Source organism: Rhododendron vialii, chromosome 13a (genome assembly GCF_030253575.1).
Source record: "Rhododendron vialii isolate Sample 1 chromosome 13a, ASM3025357v1".
Classification (NCBI taxonomy): Eukaryota; Viridiplantae; Streptophyta; class Magnoliopsida; order Ericales; family Ericaceae; genus Rhododendron; species Rhododendron vialii.
In genome coordinates this window covers 1,364,734-1,377,522 of record NC_080569.1, presented here as the reverse complement: position 1 = coordinate 1,377,522, position 12,789 = coordinate 1,364,734, and the positions used below count along the sequence as shown (strand labels likewise).

At 39.5% G+C, this 12,789-nt stretch overlaps 1 protein-coding gene across 1 annotated transcript; it reads left to right on the top strand.

Moving 5' to 3' along the window:
• Window positions 1-4,807: 4,807 nt before the first annotated feature.
• Window positions 4,808-12,589, top strand: LOC131315102 (glutathione S-transferase-like). Its single transcript, XM_058344170.1, has 3 exons — window positions 4,808-5,026; window positions 5,148-5,196; window positions 11,903-12,589. The coding sequence occupies exons 1-3, from the start codon at window positions 4,886-4,888 to the stop codon at window positions 12,349-12,351; spliced, it is 639 nt and encodes a 212-aa protein (XP_058200153.1). The 5' UTR covers window positions 4,808-4,885; the 3' UTR covers window positions 12,352-12,589.
• Window positions 12,590-12,789: the final 200 nt, after the last annotated feature.

Below are 12,789 nucleotides of genomic sequence, written 5' to 3'. Positions count from 1 at the left end.
GATCTATAATACAAAGTTTTCAAAATTATAAAAAACATTATAGATTGGGAGATATAAGTGTTGAAAGAACGACACGAAAAACGAAAATGAACAATAAAAATGGGACGGAGAGAGTATGACGATAGCCCCCACTCACTATGAGTCATTATCAACATAGCTATATGCAATTTAAGCTATTGAAATAAACAATTTATAGGCCGCGGCGGTTCCGATTGTGCATTTCCCAATATGTTCCCGATACTAGGCCCTAGAATATCCCAATAACCCAAAGCCTAGCACAACAGCTACCATAAAATAAGAGCTTCGATCCAAGATCATGGTATTGGAATGATGAGATTAATCCACCTTATTTTTTTACTTTGATCGGCTGTCCACCTTATTTCATACAGTCTTGCTAACATATGCCCTGGGACATTTGTACGTATGTCAGCAAGTAATGGTACCAATTGTATATATAGAGTTTTTGGGCTTGTGTTTTTCCTTTTTACAAATATATATGTAACCACATTTAACTCGATCACCTGCATTTTGATTACTGCAGATATCTTTCTACCATAACTCACTAGCATTGATCAAATTTTTTCCTAAATTTCATCTTGTGATTGCATTACCCTTGTGTAAATATGGTAAAATCTACTTCATTTATTCACATGCGTTTATAAAAATCAACGGCCAACGGGTTGGATGTATTTTGGCAAAAAATCAACTTCATGAGCCACGCTGTATTTGCCGCTCTTCCATTCGGATGGTTTACAGGTTTGAATCACGGAAACAGTCTCTCCACTTGAGTGGTAAAACTGTGTATATTCAACCAATCTCCAAATCCAGCAATATACTAGCGAGAGCCTCGTGCACCATGGGTAGCTCTTTTGTAATTAAGGATCAGTATTTGTTTAGTGAATTTAGATGTCTCTCCGTCGTTCTTTTTTTTGGCTTAAGGGATTCATTAATGTTAAGAGTGGGTAATGCTATTTTATTTTAGCGTTAGCACAAAAAAGTGAGGCTCATGCGAGTCATGCGGTGGTAATAACCAATAAATAAATAAATAATGTTCATCCTCTTTTTAAGTAGGTTCATGACCATAATTGCTTTAAATGTACCAATAAAAATGAGTATGGACTACATATTTGAATTTGATAGCGAAGATCATCCAAATGCAATGCGGTATCAAAATCAATAACCAATCTCAGTAGTCATATGGATCTGATAGCTTCTTAAGAGAAAGAAAAGCTTTTTTTTTTAACAGCAACAAAATTTCATTAATCTTGAAATTTTTACAAGATTAGAAGGAGCAAAGAAACAACATCGTTTTCAAAGAACATTCATCTGCCCAATCAAAGACCTATAATCCTACGATTAGCAAAAAACCAATCGAGAACACCCAATTGGGCCGAAGTCCACTGAAGTCCAAACACCCTAAATGAGTCTAATACTAATCAAATTAGTACTGGAGTATTATGCACATAAAAAAGACCTAAACTGCCCAAATCAAAAAATCAACTCAACAAATGGACCAAGCTTGGCCCAAAAAAGGACCAAACCTAGCCCAAACACCACAACCAACCCTAATTAATAAACAAACAGCACCATTGTCGCTGTCGCCCAAGCACCAAGCCGCCGCCACCAACAGCACCTCAGGCTTAACACCACCACCGTCTGACCCGAACGGTGGTGGGAGTACTATTTTCCCCTGTTTTAATTTCTTTTATTTTCTCAATAAAAAATTCCGTTCAAACAAGTGTACTTGTTTTATCACAAACACAACCAATAGTTTTGATTCTTTTGAACATCAAAAGCAGCTAAGCGTGACGCGATTTTGCCCTTCACAGCCTTAGAAGATCCCACTAGTACTGCTAGGCATTTTGGATACCCAACATGCAAAATTACAAACAAATCTAATCTTTATTTCGTCCAGTATCTTTTATGACTAAATTTCAAAGCCTCTTTCACTTTCAAAACTCCGTTAAAAAACTTTACCGGAGGCCAGACGAGTAATGCCTTTATCCAACCTCAATGGATTGGTCTAGTGGTCAAGACCCGTGACTTAAGAATTTTTTGTCTCAAGTTCGAAACCTCTCAAGTGCTATCAACTTCTTTGGAACCAATCGATACAAAGCTTTGCTTAGATTTTATTTGAAACCCTCTCAAATGGGAAGTGAGATTAGTCTTCTATGATTAATCAAGGTCGTAAGCTGACCAGATACCTGAGTAAAAAAAAGAATAATGTCTTTGCCCTTTCCCACGGGGTGCACAAGGTAGTAGTTATTCTCCTCCTAATTCCAATAGCTAGGTGAGATTATAACTATTTTTATTCTCAACCTAATTCCAAGACATTGCACAGCGGCTATAAAATGGAGTATGTGTCTTGCCAATTGGAATATAGCAAAACGCCATGTAAACGCACGTGGCACCATCTTATCCAGTCAAAAGACTCTAAAATAATTTGATTGACGGGCTGAACTGAAATTTAAACAAGCAGAGCAGAGTCGAATTTTAAAGGGTTCAAGCTCAACTCATTTAATATCGAGGTGTTATTGGTAACGAAAGTGAAAACTCACTTGGCGCAAAGATAATCAGGCGGTGATTGGCAATCAAACCAGAAAGTGGAAAACCTCATGTCGTGCAAATGGGTGCGAATTAAGAAGCCTAAAAATAATGTTTAGTAGATAAATTTTGTTTGAAATTACATCCCTTTTCGTGGTGGAGCACTAACCTATTGGGACACAATGTTTAGTAGATAAATAATGACGGGGTAATAAAAAAAACTTATCTACTAAACTTTCGGAAAGCTAGGCCAAAGGGGAGAGTAGCTCATGAATCAATGAAATTGAATACTCCTTTTTTCAATGGGATTGACTTTGTCCATCAATTTAAAGAAAAAAAGAACCCTCCTTTTTTAGTCACATGGGGCGTCGGTGCAGTTTCACGTTTCGAGAAGTTTTAGGGTGCCGAGCGGGTACCATACAAGTGGTATTTCGTCGGCGATTCCAACCGTTCTAACGTATTTTGAATGGTTTGGATTTAAGATAAAGAAAAAGAGGAGGGAAAGTGGTGGGTTGAGAGAGAGAGAGAGAGAGAGAGAGAGAGAGAGAGAGAGAGTAATTTGGACCATTCAAAACACGTTTGGAAGGCTGGGATCGCCAACAGGTATGCCATCATGTGGTACCCGCTCGTCACCCAAAAGTATTTTTACTAGTTAGATTTCGTTGAAAATTTCTTCCCGGGAAGAAATTACTCTTCTCGAAATTAGTTGGTTGTGTTCGGTTCACATTTTAGTTTAGTTTTAGTTTAGTTTTTCAATCATTACCCTATTTTTTTCTCCAATTATTACTTTTTCATCTCTCTCCATTTCTCTCCAATCATTATTCCGCTCTTCAATCATTATCATATTTCTCTCTCCACCCACTACCAAAACTAAACTAAACTAAACTTCCAATCAAACAAAGCCATTGTTTTTAAAATCTACGCCATTAATTCTTGAGATGAATGGTTGAGATGAGGCTGAAGAGGATTTAGTGCAATTGCACTACCGAGAAACCGGATCCTTTTATACACCACCAAACGCCAAAAGATTTGTAGCCCAATGGTATTTCTTGGTCCTTCCCCTTGTTAGAGATTTTCAAAATAAATGAGTCGTTGTTTTGGTTTTGTAAAATTTTCTTGTTTCCTTTAGAATGCTTGTTTTCCTCTTTGTAGGTTTTGTCCCACATTCGTTAGTTGAGAAAAGTTAGAGTGGTATATATTAGGGAGCTTTCCTAATATGTTTAAATAATGATATAGTATGGTGCAACCCAATGGTGCTTCGCGCCCGAGCCATGAGTGCACAGCATTGGTTGTGTGGCGCTTTGTCGGCGCACTTTGCACTTTAGCACATCGGTGCCTTGTAGGTGCCTTTTCTTATTGCAAGTTAGCAGTAAGGTGACAGTGGATGTCACATGTCACACGCGTGGCAGGTGAGTCATACGGTGCGATTCCGATTGGGTGAAACTCGAGCCCACAGATACACTGGTTCGTGGAGTTACGATCGCAGCCATCGGCCGTGAACGGGCACGATCAAACGGATTGGGATCAAATCTGATTGGATGTGAATGAAACAATACACTAGTTTGATGTGACTAGTCGATCAAGACCGTAGGATCTTATCCAACGGTCAGGATAGATCGGGTGCATACCCATTCACAATGGGTGCGTAGTAGCCTATAAATAGACCACTACTTTTCAGAATTTAGTGCACACACAAAAGCCGAAATTCTCGCACATCTCTCTATTTTTTCTAGCATTCTATTTTGCTGCATAAAACATAATTCAGTAGTTTTAACGGTTCTTGTATATTCGTCTAGCAGATATTCTATCCATTTTCGTTAGTGCAAACGCAAACGGGAAAAAATTTCGAGTTCAGGCATCGATTTATCTTGAAGGCAAATTTGTTGTAACCCTTTGCATAATGTTTGGTAGAGGCAAATACCGTCTTTAGGAAAACGACTATAGTCGTGACTTGAAATGTATTTCAGTGTTTGTGGAGATTTTGCCAACAGTTTAGAATTTGGAGCAACCTATTTCCAACACCCCCGTGGGAGGTCCTCCCATGATTCGAGTCCCATTAAGAGCGTTGTTGGTTCAGGACTATGATAGCCTTTGAATATTCTGTGTACTAACTTACTGACTACCTCAAACTCCGCCATACCACTTGGCAAAAAAACAAAACTAACCCCACCAAACAAAATTGCCGACATGGGCAACAGCTGGCCACTAAACAAACAGAACAAACCGTAACTATAAAAAAAGAAACCTTATCGTCCTCTGCTTACCCCCTATCCAATCCTCCTCCTCTCTTTCTCTTGGACTTTAATCTTTCACTGAGCTAATCTCAGTCGATCCGGCAAAAATGAAGGTCCACGGAGCCGTATTATCAACCGCATCCCAGCGAGTGTTCGCTTGCCTCTACGAGAAAGAGCTCGACTTCGAGTTAGTTCCAGTTGACATGAGAACCGGCGGCCACAAAAAGGAACCTTTCATTTCTCTCAACGTAAGATTAATTGTACAACAAACTAAAACAAACATCTTCTCAAATGAGCCATGAACAGAGAGTGATTTTCATTTTCTTTGTTTCACTTCTAAAAAACTTCTCCCTCTCTTCCCTCATGTAGCCATTTGGTCAAGTTCCGGCGTTTGATGATGGAGATCTGAAACTCTTCGGTATGGATTGCTACCTACCTAGCTACTCTATACGTACATATCCATAGAGAAAAAGGTTCAATTTGTAGAATTTGTTGGGATGATGGTTATTCAAGACTGAATAGGTAGTTGCATCATCAAATCATATTTGTTTTGTTTTAGACAGCAAAGTATGATTTGTTTGGTTCGATCGTATGTGATGAATTGTCGTTCACGTATCTAAACATGTGTGTGTGTTGATTAATTCAATATTTTGCCAAATGATGTTCTCTTTCACGAACACGCTCGTAACTGTTGGTGCAAAAATTGGAACCTTCAAAATCTGGAGCCTTCTGAAACTTGAACAAACTGATGGAAACCGCTTCGAGTCACGTTACGTCGTCGCTTTCCGAAAACAGTATTCGCCCCCACCAATAGGTGTGCACCGGGTTACAGCGAATCTGTTCTGAGGATAAAACGAAGCCCGATCAATGATCTTCTGCCTGCGTCCGCACAAACGAAGGACAGACAGAATACCGAGCCTATGAGAATCAATTGAACCAAGTACTGTTAATTCCGTTTCTGCAGAATAACGGAATAACAGTATAGAAAACAACGAGACAGAGAAGCAGGAGAGTTTCTGGATATTTTATTGGTGTGTCAAATGAATTAACCAATGGCCTATTTATAGACTTATAGGCACCCTTACGTGAAAGGTTGTGTCTTTTGTAAACACACATTAGAAAGGGTATGTCTTTTGGAGACAATTAATTATGAGAAAGGATCATGCCTTTTAGTAGGCACCCTTTCATGCAAATAATTAATTAGGAAGAGTCATGCCTCATGGAGGCACCTCCATGTATCACATCCCTTCCTAACAATCACACCCCATTCTAATAGTCACACCCTAAGTTAATAGGTGTAATAACTATTCACGTAAAGTCATACCCCATGTGAAAAGGTGTCGCACCTTTTCACGAATAACCTCCCGCAACCTTTTATTTTGAAAAACTCCAACAATCCCCCACCATTTTCGAAATAGAGAAAAAGTTTTCTTGGTTCCTTTGAAAAGACTTGTGCATCAATGAAGGTGTCTCACGACTTGAACCATTCACCTAGTGAAAACACATCAAAGTTAGTCGGAAAGCATAGTAGTCTTGTCTTTGAACTAGCGATTCTTAAATGACCAACCGGACGCGTCTCACGCACGCATCTTGTTTGACTCAAGTATTCAAATTTGCCGACACGTGGTTTGGCCATGTGTCTTTATCCTGAATTTCATGAGCGCTCTAGAGTCCTAGCCCTTGAACCCATAGAAGGCGGCACCACCTTCACACTCATATAGGTAGACTTTGAAAGTGCCCCTGTAACTACAGCACTTGAAACCTAACAAACCGTTAGAAGTCTATTAAAAGCTAAGTAGCTTAACCTCCATGTTTACATTACAGGTACCAAGCATTTACCATGGGATGGATAAAATCGGAAAATGCTTGCAACCACAACTTATGGTGTACTTTGCTCATTGAACCCAAGACTTGATGTTATTCAAGCGTTGAGTCGAGTTTCCACCAAGAGTGATTAAATTTCAATGGGCTTGAGTCCCATCCCCTGTGATGTTCTCCACATCAAATCCCTTGCAAGACCTTTTGTTAAAGGATCAGCCAAGTTTTGACTTGATTTTACATAATCAATGGTTATCACCCCATCTGTAATCAAGTTCCTCACATAGCTATGTCGAAGTCCTATATGCCTGGACTTTCCATTATACACCTGGCTATAAGCCCGTGATAGAGTCGACTGACTATCACAATGCAAAGATATAGGTGGCATAGGTTTTGGCCACATGGGTATCTCCCACAACATACTTCTCAGCCACTCTGCCTCTTTGCTCCCTGCTGCTAGTGCTACAAACTCAGCTGCCATAGTTGAGTCTGTAATGAGACTTTGTTTCTTAGATCCCCAAGAAACTGCTCCTCCACCAAGTGTGAAGACCCATCCACTTGTTGACAAGTGATCTTCATTCTTGGCTATCCAACTAGCATCAGTATATCCTTCTAGAACCGAAGGATAACCACTATAAACCATCCCATAGTCTATAGTTTTCTTTAGATACCTCAATACCCGATTAACTGCGTGCCAATGGACATCGCTTGGATTATGTGTGTACCTACTTAGTTTCCCCACAGCGTATGCAATATCTGGTCTTGTGCAAGTCATGGCATACATCAAGCTTCCTATCACTCTAGAATATTCTAGTTGTGAAATTGCTCTACCAGTATTAGGATACAACTTAACATGTGGATCAAATGGTGTAGAAATCGGCGTGCAATCAAAGTGATTAAACTTCTTTAGAACTTTCTCAATGTAATGAGACTGACTAAGGATTAAATTTCCTTTTTGTCTCTTAATTCTGATTCCCAGAATTACATCAGCAACACTCATATCCTTCATACTAAAACTAGATGAAAGGATATCCTTTGTACTTTGAATGCTTTCTAGATCAGTCCCAAAGATAAGCATATCATCCACGTACAAACATATGATTACACCTTGATTACCACTAAATTTACTATATACACATTTATCAGACTGGTGTATCCTAAACCCGTTTGATACAATCACCTTATCAAACTTTTCATGCCACTGTTTAGGTGCTTGTTTAAGTCCGTAAAGAGACTTAACAAGTTTGCATACTTTGTGTTCTTGACATTGCACAACAAAACCCTCCGGTTGCTCCATATAAATCTCTTCATCCAACTCACCATTTAGGAATGCAGTCTTAACATCCATTTGGTGAATCTCAAGTTTATAAATGGAAGTCAACGCAATTAGTACTCTAATTGTAGAGATCCTTGCCACCGGAGCATAAGTATCGAAATAATCAATACCTTCTTTTTGCGTGAAGCCCTTGGCAACCAACCGTGCCTTGAACTTGTCGATTGTACCATCGACCCTCATTTTCTTCTTGAAAATCCATTTGCAGCCAATGGCTTTGGAACCCGGAGGCAAATCAGCAAGAACCCAGGTATTATTACCCATAATAGAATCCATTTCATCCTGGATTGCTTCTTTCCAGAAAGCATAATCTTGTGATTTCATAGCCTCCCCGATGGTCAAGGGATCCGATTCCACATGAAGCGAAATCATGAAATGATTATCTGCAATCTTTCTAGTTCCTTCAACTAGATAAACTATGAAGTCAGGACCAAATGACTTAGCAACTCGAGCCCTTTTGCTTCTCCTAAGTCCGTCATGTTCCGTAGGTTCCGCCTCTATGTCAGACTCCAGAGAGTCTGGCTCATTCTCTTGATTAGGCACCTTTGGAATAGATACGAACCTATTCTCATAAAATACTGCATCACGTGATTCAATAATGGTGTTTACTCCAACTGAATCATTTGGCTCAGAAACCAGAAACCGATATGCTTTACTATGTAAAGCATAACCAATGAATATGCATTCAATTCCTTTTTCACCCAACTTCTTCCTTTTGGATTTCGGCAATCTAACGATTGCTCTACATCCCCAAGTTTTGAAATAACTTAGGTTCGGTTTCTTTCTTTTCCATAACTCATAAGGAGTTATATTAGACTTTTTGAGAGGCACCCTATTCAAAATATAAGTAGCAGTAAGTATGGCTTCGCCCCACATACCACTACTTAATCCTGAATTGCTAAGCATAGCATTAACCATCTCAGTCAAAGTCCGATTCTTTCTTTCAGCAACTCCATTTTGCTATAGAGTATAAGGTGCAGTTTTCTCATGAATGATCCCAACTGATTCACAGTAATCAGGGAAATGGTATTCACCACCCCTATCAGACCTTAAACGTTTTATCTTTGTTCCACATTGATTTTCAACTTCGGTTTTAAAAGCAATAAACTTCTCAAGAACTTCATCTTTTGAATGCAATAGATACACATAGCAATATTTGGAATAGTCATCTATGAAAGTTACAAAATATTCCTTACCTCCTCTAGTTGGAGTGCTATGCATGTCACACACATCACTATGAACAAGTTCTAACAGAGTAGTTGTTCTTTCAATTTTAGGAAATGGAACTCTGGTTATTTTAGTAAGTGAACACACTTTGCATTTATCAACCATATCAACATCATATTTAGGTATCAAATCTAATTTAACCATAGTATCCATTTTCCTAGTATTAACATGCCCCAACCGATTATGCCATAAAGAAAGAGAGTCAATCAAGTAAGCAGAAATAGCAACTGTGTTATTAATGTTAAGCTTGAACATGCCCTCGTACAAATAGCCTTTCCCAACAAAAGTACCACTCTTAGACAGAACAAATTTGCCTGACTCAAACACTAACTTGAAACCATGCTTATTAAGCAGGCTTCCAGATACAAGGTTTTTCCTAACTTCTGGTACATAGTAAACATCAGTCAGAGTCAGAATCTTCCCAGAAGTGAACTCTAAGTCCACTTTTCCTTTGCCTTTGATAAGAGCAGTTGATGAATTACCCATGTAAAGAACTGTACCATCTTCAACCGATTCATAGTCGGTGAAGAACCTCTTATCATTGCACACATGCTTTGTAGCCCCTGAGTCGATCCACCTGTTATCAGCATCCTCGAGAACATTAATCTCAGATATTACAGCCACAAAGTTATTCTTTGAACTCGATGCCCCTGGATCATTCTTCTTGTTGGACTTGCAGTCCTTCTTAAAGTGCCCTGGCTGACCGCAACGCCAACATACAACTTTTGGCTTTTTTCCTTTTGGTTCATCACCACGGTCATCGCCCTTTCGGGCTTTCTGCTTCTGTTTACCTTTACCCTTGTTGGTACTCTTTCCTCCCTCCACTACATGGATCTTGGAAATATTATCTCCAAGTTCCTTCTTTTCTTGACGCTTTGACTCTTCCTCCACCCGAAGATGGACAGCCAATTGTTCCAGCGTAAGATCTTCAGTTTTGTGTTTAAGAGTTTTCTTATACTCTTTCCAGGAGGGAGGAAGTTTATCAATCACAGATGACACTATGATCGATTCATCCATGTTCATGTTCTTAACCTTAAACTGATTTAAGATATGCTGAATTTCATGCAACTGATCAATCACAGACTTGTTATCAATCATTTTGTAGTTCATAAATTGACTGACCAGAAATTTCTTACTTGTTGCATCTTCAGTCAAATACCTCCCTTCCAAGGAATCCCACATCTCCTTTGCAGTCTCCGTATCCGAATACACATCGAACAAAGCATCCGAAAGTGCATTCAGAATATGACCCTTGCAAATGTAGTCATCACTTTCAAACTTCTTCCTCACACGAGCCTCCTCCAATGTTTCATCTTCATTCTCCTCCGGAAAGGGGTTGGTGAGAACATACACGACTTTGAGAGTCGTAAGCAAAACATGCAACTTCTTTTGCCAACGTCTGAAGTTACCGCCATCAAACTTGTCCAATTTCACGAAATCTTGTGTCAACGCTCGCAACGATTTTGAAGCCATGGTAGAATACTGTTTTCGATTGTTGGTGCAAAAATTGGAACCTTCAAAATCTGGAGCCTTCTGAAACTTGAACAAACTGATGGAAACCGCTTCGAGTCACGTTACGTCGTCGCTTTCCGAAAACAGTATTCGCCCCCATCAATAGGTGTGCACCGGGTTACAGCGAATCTGTTCTGAGGATAAAACGAAGCCCGATCAATGATCTTCTGCCTGCGTCCGCACAAACGAAGGACAGACAGAATACCGAGCCTATGAGAATCAATTGAACCAAGTACTGTTAATTCCGTTTCTGCAGAATAACGGAATAACAGTATAGAAAACAACGAGACAGAGAAGCAGGAGAGTTTCTGGATATTTTATTGGTGTGTCAAATGAATTAACCAATGGCCTATTTATAGACTTATAGGCACCCTTACGTGAAAGGTTGTGTCTTTTGTAAACACACATTAGAAAGGGTATGTCTTTTGGAGACAATTAATTATGAGAAAGGATCATGCCTTTTAGTAGGCACCCTTTCATGCAAATAATTAATTAGGAAGAGTCATGCCTCATGGAGGCACCTCCATGTATCACATCCCTTCCTAACAATCACACCCCATTCTAATAGTCACACCCTAAGTTAATAGGTGTAATAACTATTCACGTAAAGTCATACCCCATGTGAAAAGGTGTCGCACCTTTTCACGAATAACCTCCCGCAACCTTTTATTTTGAAAAACTCCAACAGTAACCACTTCTTCACCTCTTCCAAATGGAAGGCAGGGTTTCAATTCTCGCCTGGAGCACGAGTGTTTAGTGTGGTGGTTGGGGCTTGCCTTACCCGTTTGCCGCTTAGCGGTACCCTTTTCTCATCCCATTAGGAGTAGGCTATAAATCTATCGAGTGACAAAAAAAATGTTCTCTTTCACTGACCGTGTTAGCATAAGTATTAAGAAATTAATACAGTAGTATTATGTTTTCCATGTTCTTAGGTTTTATTATTAAGTTTCCTTTTCAGTCAGGTCATTATTCGTGTTTACTACTCCAATTAGTATAAATTTCTTTATTCTAAATGTTTTCTAGTTGGTTTGAATTTCTTAGACATCAAGTCTTGTAGTTTATATCATGCATGTTAGACCTATATTTTAAATTTTAAATACAGTTGCTAGCTACAGATCAATGAAAGCAAAGTTGTTTGCAATTCTCTTTTCTAACATAGAAACCTATATATAATAACTCAAATTCAAGAGTACAGAGAAACCTATACAATTCGACTTTGATGTTGGATTTGCAGAATCAAGGGCAATAAACTTGTACATCGCACATGCATATGCCGACAAGGGGAACCAGTTGATATATTCGGATGGGAAGAAAATGGCCATCCTATCGATGTGGATGGAAGCAGAGGCTCACCAGTTTGACCCGGTGGCTTCGAGCCTCTATTGGGAGCTTGTTTTCAAGCCCATGTTCGGGATGACAACGGACGCCGCAGTGGTGGATGAGAAGGAGGCCAAATTGGGTCAAGTTCTGGACGTATACGAGGCGCGACTAGCTCAGTCCAAGTACTTGGGCGGAGACGACTTCACCTTGGCGGATTTGCACCACCTCCCCAACATTCAAGTTTTGATGGGTACCCAAGTTAAGAAACTGTTTGATTCACACCCCCATGTCAACGCGTGGTGTGCCGATATCCTGGCCAGGCCGGCTTGGCTTAAGGTTCTTGCAATGCAAGCCAACAACTAATCTACCATTGCTCTTCCACGTGAATAAGAACCGGAAAAAATATGCTGCCGAATTAAAAAGGAGTGCAAAATCCATTTCCCTTTATTTAGAGCTTTTGTAATAAGTCATATTGGTAATAAGTTTGGTATTTCAAGGTCAGATCGCTTTGACCACCTCGAGTCTGTATGTTGTAAGTGTTGTCATTTGGTTGGTGAGAAAAAGAGAAAGAGAGTGGAAATTAGGTGCTTTCTTCTTCCAACTTTTATTCTACTGTTGTTAGTGTACTATTTATCATGCATGCGAATTGCTATTGGTTTGTGGAAAAAATGGGTTGGTTCTCAGGGACAGACGGACATGGGGCACGCGGGGCACGTGCCCCCACTCGAACGCGTGCCCCCATTTGAAATAAAAATATTTTTTAAGAATATTTATGTATAAATTAGCATAATTATGAAAATA